Source organism: Neoarius graeffei, chromosome 14, assembly GCF_027579695.1.
Source record: "Neoarius graeffei isolate fNeoGra1 chromosome 14, fNeoGra1.pri, whole genome shotgun sequence".
Classification (NCBI taxonomy): Eukaryota; Metazoa; Chordata; class Actinopteri; order Siluriformes; family Ariidae; genus Neoarius; species Neoarius graeffei.
Genome location: NC_083582.1, coordinates 55289930 through 55307087, shown reverse-complemented (window position 1 = coordinate 55307087; position 17158 = coordinate 55289930). Strand labels below are relative to the sequence as shown.

Genomic DNA, 17158 nt, shown 5'->3' with positions numbered 1-17158 from the left:
ATCGAACGAAAACATTTGCTTCAACATTACCCGAGTTATAAACCTGCAGAAAAGTGCTGAGTGAAAACCGCCCTGTTATTAACCTCTGATATACCAGTTGTGATAAGATAAACTGAGGTAATCGATTATAAAAGTCAAGGTGAAGTGAAATATCATAAAGTGTCAGAAAGACTGGCAGCAGCACAAAGAACTAAGCACTTAGTGTACCAGAAGTCTTATAGCCATGTTGTTGACAATAAGTCTTTGGCTGTTTGCAGTTTCTCCAGCTCTCTTTGCTCCAGTCAAAGAACTCTGTACAACAGGAAAAAACAAGCTGCTACTCATCTCCTTTGACGGATTCAGATGGGATTATGACCGAGATGTGGACACACCAAATCTCGACAAGATGGCTCAAGATGGTGTAAAAGCTACTTATGTCACCCCACCCTTTATAACAATCACTAGCCCGAGTCACTTCACTCTGCTTACAGGTGAGTGAAAAAACAGAATAGCAGAGCAAGTAACATCATGAAAGGATGTACAGAATGGTGTGTGTGTGTGTGTGTGTGTGTGTGTGTGTGTGTGTGTGTGTGTGTGTGTGTGTGTTTATGCAACTCTCAAGCTATTCAATTTAAATTTTAAAGAAAAAGTTAAAGAAAAGCTTTACTTTTATTTTTCTGTTTAAAGGACTGTATGCACTCCCTGAACCGTAAACCTTCTGCAAAACCAACACTTGGATGACCATTAAAATTTTCGTTCAGTTTTATGTGCTGAAAAACATGCCATTTTGTTTTGTACATTATGTAAGCTGACGCCATCAGAAAATAAAAGGTACTGCCTCCTTGTTTAAAGTGTGAAGTTTCTTTAATTGCCACAGTATTTTAAAAAAAAATACACTAATTTGGCAGTTTATTACCTTTATATACTACTTGTACTTTTCATACAAGCTACATCGGGGACATGGAGAGCCAAAACCGTGACATAAATCTCTATATGTCACTCGTGAGGAAATCAATTAATTGTTTTGATAAATTTGGGTACTTTTTGTTTGTGAATGTGTCTATATAATAAAAAGAACATCACAAGTTGGCTTGAAGATATGAAGTTTATCTTCTCGTGTTGAAAAACTCACATTTTTTCAAATGAATTACATCGCAGACCTGAGTGACAAATTTCCTGATTTTTCACTTCGATGACGTCACTTCCAGTGTTTTCCTGCTGACTAGATGTGCATTGTCAAAATGATGAACCAGTTCAAAATTTTTATTTTTTTGATTAACTTGCATATTTTTGGTGGATGTGTCTATATAATATAAAGAACATGACATGGTGTTGCAAAGATATCAAGTTTATTTTCTTGTGTTTAAAATATTTTCATTCACTGCTCAAAAATTAACTTCATATCTATATATACACATATATACATATCATATATATATATACCGTACGTACATACAAGATGTGTGGATTAGGTCAACTGGCTACTCTAAATTGCCCATAGTTGTGTAGTTGTGCATGTGAGTGTGAATGGTTGTTTGTCTCTATATTAGCCATGTGGTAGACTGGCAACCTGCCAAGTGTGTACTTCTCACATGAAGTCAGCTGGGATTACCAGCTTCCCTGTGACCCTGATTGATAACTGGTATAGATAATGGATGGCTGGATGGGCAAAATTTATCATATTTCTTTTTACTTATCTGTATAGGACGTTATGTTGAGAATCATGGAGTGATTCACAATGTATGGTTCAACACCACCACTCAGGAGAAGAAGCAATACTACCATGCACAGTTTGTTGATGACTACTGGGACAATGGCAGTCTACCGATATGGATTACAGCTCAAAGACAAGTAAAGAATCACTTAACCAGCTAGAACATTTACAAAAGATCCATTTGGTGTTCATTCTGTAGGTGCAAAAACTTTATTCTAGGTTTCAACGTTTCACTGAGGTACTTGAGGTGATAACTCACTACATGTAGATTTGAGGCAGTTTACCAAAGCTTTCATAATTTTCAAATATTAAAAATGTTCTTGCTTTATTGCCACAGTTACCAAGTTGACTAACAGTGAATTGTCTCATTAAACATCTTAGCTTTTCCTTGAAAACTCACCTTTTTTTTTTTTCCCCAGGGCCTGAAAACAGGCTCTTTACATTTTCCAGGCACGGCTGCCGAATATCAGAATGAGAGGGTGAATGTGAGGGAAGTGGAACCTCCGTTTTATAACTACACCAATGAGGCAGATTGGAGCATGAATGTGGACAAAGTGATGGGTGATTGGTTTAAAACACAGGATCTGGAATTTGTCTCACTATATTTTGGTGAACCAGATCTGGCAGGCCATAAGTATGGACCTGACTCCCCAGAACGGCATGATGCAGTCAGGAAAGTGGACCGCACCGTTGGCTACATACGTGACGCTGCGCAAAAACATGGTCTTGCTGACCGCCTGAACATCATCATCACTGCTGATCATGGGATGACTACTGTGCTGAGAGGGAATGGAACAAAACAGATTATTCTTTCCCAAATCCCTGGCTTCTCATTTCAGGATATTAAGTTCCAGTTGTTGGACTATGGCCCTAATGGGATGCTCTTGCCTAAAGAGGGTATGCTGGAAAAGGTTTATCGTGCTCTCAAAGGTGCCCATCCTAACCTCCACGTCTATAAAAAGGAAGACATGCCTGGTCGTCTTCATTATTCAAATCATCCACGTATTTTACCACTCGTTCTTTTTGCTGACCCAGGATATGTAATCAATGGGGTGAGTGTTTGGATGTATTGGAAAATATATATTTAGATTCTTTCAGATGTTTGAAATCTATTCACAAGTTTATACTTCATGAACCATCTTTTGATCAAATCGTTTTTCAGTTTTTTCCAGTTCAGAACAATAAAGGAGAACATGGATTTGATAATCTAGCCTTAGACATGAAGGCTTTCTTCAGGGCAGTGGGGCCTGACTTTCACAAGAACCGGGTAGTGGGACCGTTTGAGACAGTTCATGTTTATCCCTTAATGTGTCATCTACTAGGAATAAAGCCTGAGGTCAATGATGGCTCTCTTGATAAAACCAGACATCTTTTAGTCTCTGGTGGGCAACAATGTGCCAGCAAAGGTGGGTTTGGTTTGATTTAAGACCTTTTTTCTTTACTACCATTGATAATCAAAGGACACCAGCACCAAAAGGTGAACCCTGACGGTATCATATTGAACTTTGGTTATATCAGATTAGATCCATCTCTGGATAAAAATCAGACTATCTTGACAGGGTGGTGGTGGTGTTCTTTTTGTAGATTGCACAAGATTATTTATTGTCAGTAGAATACATTTATGAAATATTGTGGTGTGGTGAATGATTTCCACTTTATTTTAGTCAAGTCAGTATATTAGAACAAGACTGAAGACATCAAAACACTGAAATAACATATAGAACATATATGGAGTAAAAAATATTCTTCATATTTTAGATTTTTCAAAGTAGCCACCGTTTACCTTGATGATGCTTTGTACATTATTGGCATTATCTTAACCAGCTTCATGAGGTAGTCACCTGGAACGCTTTTCAATTAACAGGCGTGGTTCGTCAAAAGTTAATTAGTGCAATTTTTTACCTTCTTTATGTGTTTGAGACCAAACGGTAAATAGTAAATAATAAAATGCAGTAAATAGCCCTATTCCACAACTGTATTAATCCATATTACATCAAGTCTGACAGTACATCATTACTTTAAGACATGATGTGTCTTATAATGAATAAAAATAAAGAGAAACCTTTGAACTAGAAGGTGTGTCCAAACTTTTTCTGGTACTGTATATGGTATGGAACTGTATACACTGTATAACTTTATTCAAACAGCACTGAATGTCAACATGTGCTGAACATACATTGTCTGATGTCTAGCATCCAATTTGTCTTTTTTATCAGAACCATACCCGATGAGTATTGTCATTGGCCTAGCTACAATGGTCGGGTTTCTGGCAATTGTCTTCATCGTTGTTTCTGCTTGTACTGTCAACAAGCGACACAAAACAGATACAAGGTAAGTAGATCACACACTTACATTTATTATAAACCAATCAAGATACAGTTTGAAAACTCACCTCTTTCCCTCCTTTGTTTCCCTAGGTATGATCTCAAAGTAATATCTGGAGTAAAAATTGATTCAAAGCAAACATCAGTGTGATTATCATTCAATTACGTTAGAATGTGAGCGACAAAATAAGAAGACCACCATGTTGCATGCTAACTATTTGACTGGGAAATCAGTATCATCATTTACAATAAATGAAATTCCATTATAGTTAGCTTGTCATACCATCCATTTTGTAAACAGTTTAATGTATTCTTCTAACTAATATTAATTTATGAATTGTCTGTTCATCAAATTTGATTATGGTAGAACAGAAACACTAAATATTGTCAAGATACCTATTAAATTCTGCTGTTTGTTCCCAAAATAAAAAAGATGTTACAAACTAAAGATCATTTGGATGTTTAATCGGATATAATAATTCATGATCAGGGCAGCACGGTGGTGTAGTGGTTAGCGCTGTCGCCTCACAGCAAGAAGGTCCGGGTTCGAGCCCTGTGGCCGGCGAGGGCCTTTCTGTGCGGAGTTTGCATGTTCTCCCCGTGTCCGCGTGGGTTTCCTCCGGGTGCTCCGGTTTCCCCCACAGTCCAAAGACATGCAGGTTAGGTTAACTGGTGGCTCTAAATTGACCGTAGGTGTGAATGTGAGTGTGAATGGTTGTCTGTGTCTCTGTGTCAGCCCTGTGATGACCTGGCGACTTGTCCAGGGTGTACCCCGCCTTTCGCCCATAGTCAGCTGGGATAGGCTCCAGCTTGCCCGCGACCCTGTAGAACAGGATAAAGCGGCTAGAGATAATGAGATGAGATGAGATGAGATGAGATGAGATGTGAATTGTATCAGGTTTGTGTTCTCGCTCTCTAGTGCCATCTAGTGGAAATAGTAACTATAACCTAGCACTAGCTTTCCACAGAAAAGCTTTAATTTATGTATATTTTAAAAATAATAAATAAACAATTTTTAAAAATTTGTCTAAATACAAAATTTTAACATTTAGAAACATCTAAGCCACATCAATGCACAGCTCTGATTCTTAAACTTACCTATGTTGTGTTTAAAAAAAAAAAGGCAGTTCAGGAGGTGTAAATGACTGACAGAAGTTATCATTACACAAAGCTGCAGATTCAATGATTTATAGTGAAATCCTGTCCAGTCATGTGGAATTTTCCCAAAATAAGTTTATGTAAACAGCTCATGACAAAGAGCCACTCAGAGCAGCCTGGTATGCATAAACAGTTTGAACAGTGCGCTGCAGTGTAACCCCCATTTGGACACGGACACACACACACACACACACACACACACACACACACACAGGCACCCGCCAGAGTAGAACAGAGTCAGTCTGGAAATGTGTAGTCTCCCCCTTGGCACATGTGCCAGACTCCAATCCATCTTTCAGTGCAACAACATCTCTGCTTCTATACATGGCCTATAATTAGACTTAGTAGCTGCAGCAATCTGATTTCTACCTGTAGCTTGACCCTTTTCAATATCTATAACATAGTGGGAGATACCACCTCTATTGCTCTTATCTCAGTCATTATAAGTGTGTATGCAGTGCCAGATCTCAGCCTTGTGTTAACTGTCTTTGTAAAGCTGTTATGACTGTGAAGTCTGCCACTGAACGTCATAACGTAAACAAAAGGGAATTTCGCTCTGAAGCCCTGGATGAGAGAACAGCACGTTTACACTATGACAACAATCCGACACCAGACTGGGACACACTAATATTCTCCCGACTCATCCATCAACTCTGACAGGACACGTCAAACATTCCCATTCTTTGGATCCTTTCTCTCTCTCTCTCTCTCTCTCTCAATGTTCTTTTGCTTTTCTCTTTCCATATGTTGATGTTGAATGCCAGATCTGTCATGAAGTATCACCTACTTCTAAGAGACTAAAAAGCCTTCTGAAACTTTCACGCCAGCATGGTTTCGAGCCTGAGTAGACTTGTAGTCTACCTTTCTCACTACAGCTTCACAAATCTGACCTTATAGAATATACCATTCGCTCATCTTTCATTGATATTTATTATATCACACGTCAAAAAGAAAGGAGACAAAGCTCTGGGAACCCAAGGTGCTGTTTGTTCATGTTAAAGTGTAATTTACAATTTCACTTACTGGGAATATGTGCATTTCCCATGAGCTGGGTGTCTCTAAAGTACTGTGAATCTCAGGGTAGATGAGGTTTGAAACCATGTGAGCTATTTCACAGGAACTGGCCAGGATGCTTTGGTGGTCTTGGTCAAACGCCATGTCTGCCAGCAGCCTTGTCCTGCGGGGGCTGACAAGAACCGTGTCTCCTTGCACTCGGGTGAGAGGAGCTTGTGACGGCAGATTTACTCCAGCAGTCTTGCCAGCCTGGCTGGCCGCGGACACCACGACATACCTGTCAATGAGGTGTCACTGTGTAGTGCGCCTGCAGGGCTTTCTTTCTTCTGTGGCTAAAACCACGGAAAAACTGACTCGACACCTCCACATCCACACACAGCATGTGTGAGCTCAGTCCCGTCCCTGCCATCCTGCCCAGGCAGTTATGGCAAAGGCATGCCTTCAAGCTGAAACAAGGCGTTAATCCATGATAACTTTTCCCCATGCCAACATGTGGGTGCAGGCCTCGCCCCCGCTGCCTGGCCCTCTCCTGCCAGCCTGAATAACTCTACCATAGCTGCAAGATTTAGGAGGTAATATCGACTGACTGTGTGGGGGGAAATGGTCTCAGTAGGAGGTTATAAATCTTTTTCTCTTTTTATTATGACAGACACAAGACTTAAAATGCTTTGTGCCAGCCGGTCCATGAGAAGACTTTAATCTGCCTGAACATATCCATATGGATAATAAGAGATGCAATTCAACACTAGACTGCCAGCTGGTGACTGCTATGACGTTTAAAGTCTAATTCTTTCAAATCTCGAGGTAATTTTTTCCCCATGCATTTAAATTTTCAAATTCAAACATTTCAAAACTAATCCCTCACACAAGGTTTAGAGATTGGCACCTCAGCTGAAGTAATCTAAGATTTCCAGCTTTCTTAGTCACTTTGTATAATTATACTTCAGAGTGTGACATTTGCTATTATTTTTGTCTTTGACTCCACGTATCAGATTCTTGCATTGCCAGTGCTCTCAGAATGATGTATATGTATGATGAGCACATTAGAAACTCTGTGTTTTGTGTTCAAGTTTAAAGAAGTGATGCACCTAGTAGACCACACAAAGATGCCTTGTTTGTGTTGAAATAGTAAAATGCTAGTGGCTGCTAGAAGCATGTTTGTTCTCTAGTGATTGCGCACATAAACTATTCAAACACATGCTAAATACTTCTGTAAATATTTTATTGCATGATAAAGTAGAGAGAGAGAGAGAGAGAGAGAGAGAGATGAGTTTGGAAAATGCTGTCAACTACAAATCTACAACAAAACAATGTCTTGCTTTTTCCACTCTCATTTTCTCAAGCTGGTCTCTCTCTCTCTCTCTCTCTCTCTCTCCTAACATATTTCATCTGGTTGTTAATTTTGTCAAATTTTAGCATCAAGTTAATTCAGGTAACTAAAATTAAACATGTAGGCTATGAGCCAAAACTGAGCACTGCTGAGCTCCTCCATCCAATACATTCACTACATAACCACTAGGGGGCGCATTGTCATTGACATAGATGGGAAAGCAGATTACAAAAGGCATTTTTGATTATTGTCTTTATTTTAAAATAACTATAATTATTAGAGGGGAAAAATAAGGACATTAGCCTCAAGAGTCAATGCTCATGATATTAATGAATGTCATATAAAGACAATAACGGCAAGGCTTTATTGGTATGCATTTAATGTCTTTCATCAACAGGATTGTAATTCTTTTTTTTGACAAGGTTGGATCACTTGCACAAAGTGTATGCTGAGACATGTCAGAGGTGTCAGAGGGCTCTGTGTCAAGATTCCTAAAAGCCAAAGCTATTCGAGCAACTAGATAAACCACAGAAACACTGAGCTGTCTTGTTTGATTGGTTTTGTTGGCTGTGAAAGACTTAGGGATAAAAAGGGGATTAAAATAGATATATTCGCTTTGAAAACTGTATAAGTAAATTTTATACTGTCTCTATCCATCAAACCGTGAAACGTTTACTTTGAAACATACACAACACAGACTCTACATGCCAATATTCTTTATGACTGTTCTCTTCTTCCATTACTCCACATGCTGGAAAAGAGCACCGTCTCAGAATGTATAATCAGAAGTTTTCATATAAGGGCATTTTAGAAAGTGGTCTATCATTCTTGCTGAAACACCTAATTTTATACAATTGTAGACAGACAGAAACTTTCATTTGCACCCACACCCACAATGCATGCTCTCTCTCTCTCTCTCTCTCTCTCTCTCTAATATAGTACAGACAGCAGATATGCACATACACACTTACACATAATACAGAAGTGGCGCCACAGTCTGCTGGGTGCATTTATTATGGATCAGCGCTGCCAATACTTTCAACACCAGTCCAGCCTTCTCCAAACAGCTACAAGCTGATACATGATGGATCTCATTCCACCACAGATGACTGATGCAGACAGTTCCCATGTGTTCTCTGCCAATCCTGGAGTACAGCAATCCTCACAGTCCAACACCTGAATCATCCGAATGATGAATTTGGACAGGGAACAGAGCAAGTTGAGATTTTGACCTGAGACCCTGAGGCTTTGGTTTACTGCAGATTTCTCTCCTGAATAAATGTAATTTGTTTCACTCCATTATAAATTAAGCTCATATGCCTTCTGAAGTAAGCATACATAACCGCGAAAACCTGGATCTGTGAAGCTCCATCCAACTTGCATTTTAAAGCAACTTCTGATAAAATGTCAAAAATTATTGTGCAGCAGACAGCTGGAGGCTTGGAGAAATGCTATGAGTGAAGAAGGAAATCTGTTGCCAGTGCTGTAGAAATTATCCTAGGGGTACAAAAGGAATAGGTGGAATGATGGCATGCAGCCCACACAGGCCTGGCCACAGGGAGAAAATTACAGGGGGAAGCTGCCAGTTTCTGCTGCCATAAGCCAGACAGAACAAAGGGAGATGCAGCTTGTGGTTCGATTAAGCCAAATTGACTCAAGCATAAGATTTTTTTTTTCTTTCTGAGAATAGAAATGGAGAATTCTTGAGTTGATGATAAATAAATATCCATGCTGTCAATCTAACATGCAGAGAAATTTCAGACTGTTTTTTTTTTCCCCTAGCTTACTGATTGATGTTAAATTAAGTATACAAATCTGATGTTAGGTATGTCGTAACATATTCAAGCATCATTAGATACATTCTGTGGATGTTTTATATATGTTCAGGATATAAAATAGTTATATCAGACCCCTTTGCTAAATTAGTAACTGATAATTGACTAAATTATCAGTTTTAGTTCTTTTTAAATCCATCTTTCATTATGATAGACATTCATGCCAGAAACATGTTCATCTCTTCCAGCCATTATGACCTGGACAATTCATCCTGGGGAAAACTGTCTTACCGGTGAATCAGATGCAGAGTAATCTCATCCATGACCACACTGAGCAGTATGAGACGTTTGAGTGGCAACCATTTTTAACACCTGTGCACTTCTCTGATTCATTGGAAGAAAATGATAACCTCGCGCATGACTTATCCAAATGGCAGCTCAGGCCAGTGCCAGTTTAAAGGTAGACAGCCTTTCAGATTTTTCAAGTGTAGGTCATAAAAAGAATTTTCCCTGACACCCAATTATTTTTGTTTAGTGGACCGAAAGCTACTGAATTCCAATTGCAGACTTCCAATTTTATTAGTTTTTTTTTTAAATAGAACAATTAATGGGGCGGCACGGTGGTGTAGTGGTTAGCACTGTCACCTCACAGCAAGAAGGTTCTGGGTTCGAGCCCAGGGGCCGATGGGGACCTTTCTGTGTGGAGTTTGCATGTTCTCCCCGTGTCTGCGTGGGTTTCCTCTGGGTGCTCCGGTTTCCCCCACAGTCCAAAGATATGCAGGTTAGGCTAATTGGTGACTCTAAATTAACCGTAGATGTGAATGTGAGTGTGAATGGTTGTTTGTCTCTATGTGTCAGCCCTGCGATGATCTGGTGACTTGTCCAGGGTGTACCCCGCCTCTCACCCATAGTCAGCTGGAATAGGCTCCAGCTTGCCCGCAACCCTGCACAGGTTAAGCAGTTAGAGATAATGGATGGATATAACAATTAATGAATTTAGAGCCACGTGGCCCTAAATTCTCTGCTATTTTTTCCTGCCTCACCATGACCCAATTCAAGATACTACATCATGCATCATGTGGTGGGCTTTCCCTGTTTGCGCAAGGCATTGTGGGGTACAAATTTGAAACAGGAGAGGAAAATGGAGGACGTGAGTGTGCGAATGAAACGTGAAAGACTGACTACAGTAATGGAAAGTGAGAAGAAAAGACGTTATGTTGCGAAGGAAAAAAAACGCAGGACATTGTGGATGCCAGCTGCTGTAAAACCCAAAAGAAGAAGAAGAAGAAGGTAAACATGCACATGCGCACATGGAGTTCCTCTGTCTGCTTGACTGCGCGAACCAAGCGATTTCATGCACATTATTTGCTAGTGAATCCCCTCAAATTAAAACATTTCCCAGCCACAGAATTGCCTGATGTTTTGTGAGATATTACAGAAATATACATATATCACAATGACCAAATTTCAGAGGGAACTAAATTTCACCGATTTTATGAAATCAAAAGGCCGTCTAGCTTTAAAATGCTAGGGAGATAAAGCATTCGTTACTGTCAGTAAAGTTCAAACTACCTGCTTCTTCATTACAGTACTACTTAATACCTGGTCTACTAACTGATAGTCCAGTTTACTACATGATATTCTGGCTGACTAAATGGCATTCTGGTTGACATAAGTATTTTAATAATGTGATAAGATCGTAAAAAGCAGACATAACTGTAAATACCTCTAGGTCATACAAATGTAAGTGGTAGAGTGCATAAATAGCTCATTAAAAATGATCTTTTATTATGATACACCAGACTGGCTCTAATTATTAATCAGAAGGAAGGTAGTTATTATACTAATACACAATAATTGAGGGCCTTACTGGAGCCCAGGAGGCATGCATTGTACATATGCTGCTCATCAGAAGCTTTTATTATAATACAGTATTCTGTGTAAAGACCCTCGTGACTGAAAAATAGCTTGTATTGATGCATGTTTCTTCCCAAGACTTGCATGACATATGGGTTATAATTAGTTTTTTGGGGGGTTTTCTCATTCACCACATGATGCTCTGACAATGCATCCCACCAGCTTTCACTGGTGGGTGCAAATATATACTTTTTTTTGGGGGGGGGGGGGGGGGGGGGGTAAAGTGGTCTATTTTCTCCATTACTCAAATAAAAATTAAACATCAGACTAATGATGCAAAGCATGTGTTCTAATTGGCTAGATTTTCTCATTTGGCCGTCTTGAGATCTACCCGTGATGTAAGTGCAAAGGTTAAATTTCATTCAAGGTTTATTACAGTTCACTGGCTTTATACAAATTTTATAAAGGCCTGGTAAAGCTGGTAAAAAAAAAAGGAGGTGTAAGCTTTGATAGCTTAAAATAAACAATATACGATATACCAGTCTTTCTCTCTCTCTTTTTTTCTTTTTTTTTTAGGCATCCACATTCTGGTATCCACATTCTAGGCGGAAAGATATTTAGTCTAGTTACTAAGCAACAAACACCAGCAATAAGAATAAGAATCCGTTTTGTTGCCAAGGCGTGGCTGGAAAAATCCAGTGTGAAAGTTTAAAAGCAGTGATTTTTACCACTCTGGCATGGTGAAAGTGAAATTGTGGGTGGCCGAGCAAGCCCTCCTCATGGTTGAGGCCCTGACACCTGATTGTTAGTGATTCCGGATAAATGCCAGTGTCTGGGTGGCATGCTGTGGTTTAATGATACAGAGCGTTCTCTTATATCACCAGGAATGAGATGGTCTCAGAGTGGGGGAGACACGGTCTCTAAGAATCTATCAGCATTTAGCTTAAGGCTGCAGAACTTAATGATACCATTGTTCGGAGGGATTTTTAACGCTGCCTGCTAATGTGGAACAGCGTAAATTACAAATGACGAATCAGTAATGCTGCACTGATAATCAGCAAGGGGGGAAAGGGGTGCAATTATAATAGAAGATGGTTATTAAACAGCAGACTGTAACCTTGTGATCTTATTATATGGGGTAGAAAGAAAGGGTGATATTTATAATGCAGTAAGTTATGAAGAAGAAAAGATCTAACAGCTAGCACAATCTCCTGTGCAAATCTGATGAGGGCCGAGATGCTTTTGGTCATTAATAAAATGAATTAAAAAATAATTTAAAACATTGTTTATGATTCTTGATTTAGCTAAATATGTTTGTAACCCATGAGGCCAGTGCACATTTGCCAGTTTTTTTTTTTTTTTTTGGCATCATGTACACAAAGAGAGGCAGTGTTTCTCACTCTGCATGGGGGAAATTTAAAGTCTGTTTTGAAAACTGCCAAACACCCACAGCGCACTAGGCCATGTAACATAGTCCCGAGCATGTTATGACTACCCTCTCAGACGACTATCAATATGTCAAACTTGCAACAAATCACTCAACAGCATAGTTTCATCACTTCTCAAACTGTATGCATGGAAAAAATTAAGCTTATCATTAGGCTAATATTATTTTTAGGACTTACATTGCTTTGATACTAATCCCTCCTAATTTAAGGTTGCTTTAAAACGGACTGGACTTATACAGCAGCACGGCAGCCTTCTTTCGGCTTGTCATATAAGAAGCTTTAAAGTTAATCGATAGAGAAAGAAACTCTAGTGTCTTCATTCTTCACCAGGGTCAAGTTGTTCTTTTCATGCCAATAGACTTTAGGCTGCAGACAGTGCAAGAATGTTTTTACATGTGATCATTCATCCACTATGTGTTTCAGGCGCCACACAGATTAAATGAAAGAATCTGAAAATGAAGGTCTTTAACTTTTAATCCTTTTACAAAGACCCTTCAGACTGTCTGAGGATGGATGGCGTCTGTGTGGGGGGGGGGGAAAAAAACCCCGAAGCCACTGATCCACTCCTTCTTGGGCATAAGAATTAAATCCTAACACCTAGACATGTCACTTGCTCAGTAGCTTTGACATATACAGTAGTTCAAGCAGGCTGAATCATATTAAAATCAAGATATCAGATTTCACATTGGCAGAAGTACATGGCGTTTACAGAAATGAATGACTTAACAGACCAAAAAACAAAATAATAAAAAAAAAAACAATAATGCAGTTTAAGTGGTTTTATTTCTTTGGACTACATGGAAATAAAGAATAAATAGGTGTTTCTCTTAATTTACAGGTTTATGATTATTGCCACTTTATTTATATTCACAGCTGTAACAATTAAGCTGTAACAATTACACCGTAATTCATACTTTATTTGAGGTCTATAAAAAACGTACATGGGTGTTTTTTTTTCCGAACAATGGAAAAAAAAAACAAAAGCTTACAATTCCTTCAGTAAAAATGTCTTTTCATTTTTCGCAGAGCGAAATTTTCTCCACATAAATACATTAACCCAGAGTATGCTCAACAAATACAGTAGACGCCGGATATAAGTAAATACTGACCTCTTTTACAAGGTATAAACAAACAAACAAACAAACAAAATGTTAAAATAACACCACATATACATCGCAGAGACATTCCTACACTTCAGGCAGTGCTTGAGAGACAGGGGAACCCGCGGCTTCAGGTCGGACAGGAGCACTTGCACTCGGATATGACTGGGTACTGCACGGGGATCCATGTGCACTTGGATGTGCGCCGGGACATGCAGTGCCAGCGCAGCAGCGTGAAGAGCCCAGACTTGGAAGGTTTACACATCATGCCCTCGGGCACTGAACACGATCGCTTGGTCAAGCAGCTGCCCACTTTGACATAGCGTGGCCAGAAACGGCTGCCCAAGTCCTGCCACGCGTACACCACTGGACAAAACGCGTACGACCAGAGCCACGTCTGGAGGCGCCTGCGCAGCTTCTTGTTGTGTTTCTTGGCGTCGTGGGCCGTCTCGAAGTCCAAAGCGCGGATCTCTTTGGGCATCGGACGCTGCAGAAACTGCTGTCTGAACCCGTCAGTGTCTGTCGCCGGGTCTTCACGTTTCTCCTCGGGCGACACGACGGACATGAAGCGCGCGTCGAAGTGCGCACCCAGCATGCTGCGCAGCTCCGTCTCATTCAGGTCGCGCTCTTTGGGGTCGAGCACGGGATCGGGGTCTTCCTTGAGCACCACGACAGGCAGGCTGTCGCTAGGGATAGGACGGAGGAGGTAGTGCATTGATGTGTGGTGCTGACACGAGCCGCCTTCTATCCGGAAGCCGAGAGCGAAAAATAGCACGCACATGGCTAGAAAGTGAGGCACGTTATCCATGTTATCCATTTGATCTGGCTGGCGCGCGGGTGTAAATCCTGGAGGTGCAAGCAAAGCGCCAAATTCCTGATCCTGGCTCTGAAGCACGATTAAACAGTGTCCTGCGCTTGAGAAGTTCGGGTTGCTGCTCCACGCGATTTGGCAGGAGGACACGCAGTAGGTCAGTGCGCATCCACCAAGTCACCTAGTTGAAGGTCATGCCAAGCGCCAGTGCAGTAGGAAGCGCATGGCTCCGTGACACGGCGCGCGCTCGGCGCTCAGCTCCTTGTTGCTGCGTCCGCGTGTCTCCGCACCGCCCCGTGTCCGCATGGTGCTTCCTCGCGTCGCGTCGTCCAGCGCCCGACTGAGAGTCGCCATGGCTCGTCCGATTTATGCTCGCCGCTTGTGATGTAACGCAAAAAAGCCCAGTGTGAATGCCGGGGGTTTTGCCAGGGCTCCCCCAGCGCCTCCTTCTCTCAGAGGGAGGGGTGGATGGGATTATGGAGGGTGCGTGCGCACGTCATTATCACAACCTGCACCACAACCTGACACCTAGGAAAAAAAAAAAAAGAAAGACTTGAAGGGTCTCATGAAATCAGCATTTTTCTTGCAAACAAACAGGTCATCATGCAGCTAATCTGAATTCATGAACTCATCCATTGACATTTTAACACCTGATACAGAGGCACAGCAAGGATTCAATTTATCTTCTAGTTTTCTATAACTCTTCTTCATCCATCCATCCATCCATCCATCCATCCATTATCTGTAGCCGCTTATACAGGGTCGCAGGCAAGCTGGAGCCTATCCCAGCTGACTATGGGTGAGAGGCGGGGTACACCCTGGACAAGTCACCAGGTCATTGCAGGGCTGACAAACAACCATTCACACTCACATTCACACCTACGGTCAAGTTAGAGCCACCAGTTAGCCTAACCTGCATGCCTTGAGCATTTTTTAACAAATGGTCTCCCAGTGGCCAGATTTGGTCTCCTAGTCAATGCCAAACCAGCTTCACTAGGAGACCAAATTTTAAACCGAGTTATGTCTTATCATTTGGTTCATCTCATCTCATCATCTCTAGCTGCTTTATCCTGTTCTATATAGCTGGAGCCTATCCCAGCTGACTACAGGCGAAAGGCGGGGTACACCCTGGACAAGTCACCAGGTCATCACAGGGCTGACACATAGACACAGACAACCATTCACACTCACATTCACACCTACGGTCAATTTAGAGTCACCAGTTAACCTAACCTGCATGTCTTTGGACTGTGGGGGAAACCGGAGCACCCGGAGGAAACCCATGTGGACACGGGGAGAACATGCAAACTCCACACAGAAAGGCCCTTGCCGGCCACGGGGCTCGAACCCGGACCTTCTTGCTGTGAGGCGACAGCGCTAACCACTACACCACCGTGCCACCCTGATCATGAATTATTATTATTGCGACGAAGACCAGATGCCTTACGGATGATATCAAGTGCAGGCGTATGAGGTGGTTGGGGCATGTCCTCCGTATGGAGCCTGACCGTACCGCCAAGATAGCCCTAAGGTGGACTCCTCCTGGAAAGAGAAAACCTGGGAGGCCAAGAACAACATGGCGTCGCACAATGACATCAGAACCCGCGGAGAACCATCTTACCTTAGGAGAGGCACAACATAGGGCTAGGGATAGGCTATGGTGGAAGCAGTTTGTGGCGGCCTTATGTCCCACCAGGGACGAAGAGGCATAAGTAAGCATGTCTTTGGGGGAAACCAGAGCACCCGGAGGAAACCCACGTGGACAACATGCAAACTCCACACAGAAAGGCCCTCGCCGGCCACGGGCTCGAACCCGGACCATCTTGCTGTGAGGCGACAGTGCTAACCACTACACCACCGTGCCACCCTCATTTGGTTCAATCAGTTGCAACTTATTAACCAAGTACCATGTAAGTATACATTTAACAAGGAAAACTTGGCACTGCATTAACTATGTTGATATTATGCTGGCTGAAACGAGGATTCGCAATGTGGCAATTTGCATCACAGAATATGCCGCAGCGGCGCAGCCGCATGGACTCTGGGGCCTGTGATTGTATTGCCCAGACCAGTTGGTCTCCTAGTGGAAAATCCTTAAAAAATGCTCTGCTTTGGACTGTAGGGGAAGCCGGAGGAAACCCACGCAGACACGGGGAGAACATACCGTACAAGCTCTACACAGAAAGGCCCTCACCGGCTGCTGGGCTCGAACCCAGAACCTTCTTGCTGTGAGCTGACAGTGCTAACTGAATTGACTAGATGTGCTTTGAAACAACACTTCTGCCTGTGCACAAGACTGAGCAAGAACTGCAATGGTCATGAGGGCATGCAGGGTTAAAAAGGTTCTGTGTTTGGAACTCCTGTGGGCGGTGTTTCCGATATTCCTGTATTCCCTTTAATGTCTAAATTGACCTTGGAGTAATTTTCTGGCCTAATACTGTGACAATATACGTCCGGCGCCAGTAGGATGTGAGGTCTTACTCGAGACAAAGGAAATGGGGTGAAATTATGTTTCCAAGATAAGAGTGCCAACCAACTGTAGTGACAGGGAGACTGGTGGCCCCTTGCCCTAAGGCAAATACTGCAAAATAGTTTGAACTTTAGTTGGATAAGAATCAAAAGTCCGTCAATGAACAAAGACATATTCT

The 17158-nt window shown here is 41.7% G+C and overlaps 2 protein-coding genes across 2 annotated transcripts; one reads left to right on the top strand and one right to left on the bottom strand.

Annotated features, from left to right (window-relative positions):
* Positions 1-223: 223 nt before the first annotated feature.
* Positions 224-4168, top strand: LOC132897635 (ectonucleotide pyrophosphatase/phosphodiesterase family member 7-like). The gene is made up of 6 exons (XM_060938872.1): positions 224-470; positions 1685-1830; positions 2113-2745; positions 2856-3099; positions 3910-4024; positions 4111-4168. Exons 1-6 carry the CDS (start codon positions 224-226, stop codon positions 4166-4168), a joined length of 1443 nt encoding a protein of 480 aa, XP_060794855.1.
* A 9274-nt stretch (positions 4169-13442) lies between these two features.
* nog3 (noggin 3) lies at positions 13443-14915 on the bottom strand. Its single transcript, XM_060939026.1, has one exon. The coding sequence runs from the start codon at positions 14514-14516 to the stop codon at positions 13830-13832; it is 687 nt and encodes a 228-aa protein (XP_060795009.1). The 5' UTR covers positions 14517-14915; the 3' UTR covers positions 13443-13829.
* Between the last annotated feature and the right edge of the window lie 2243 nt (positions 14916-17158).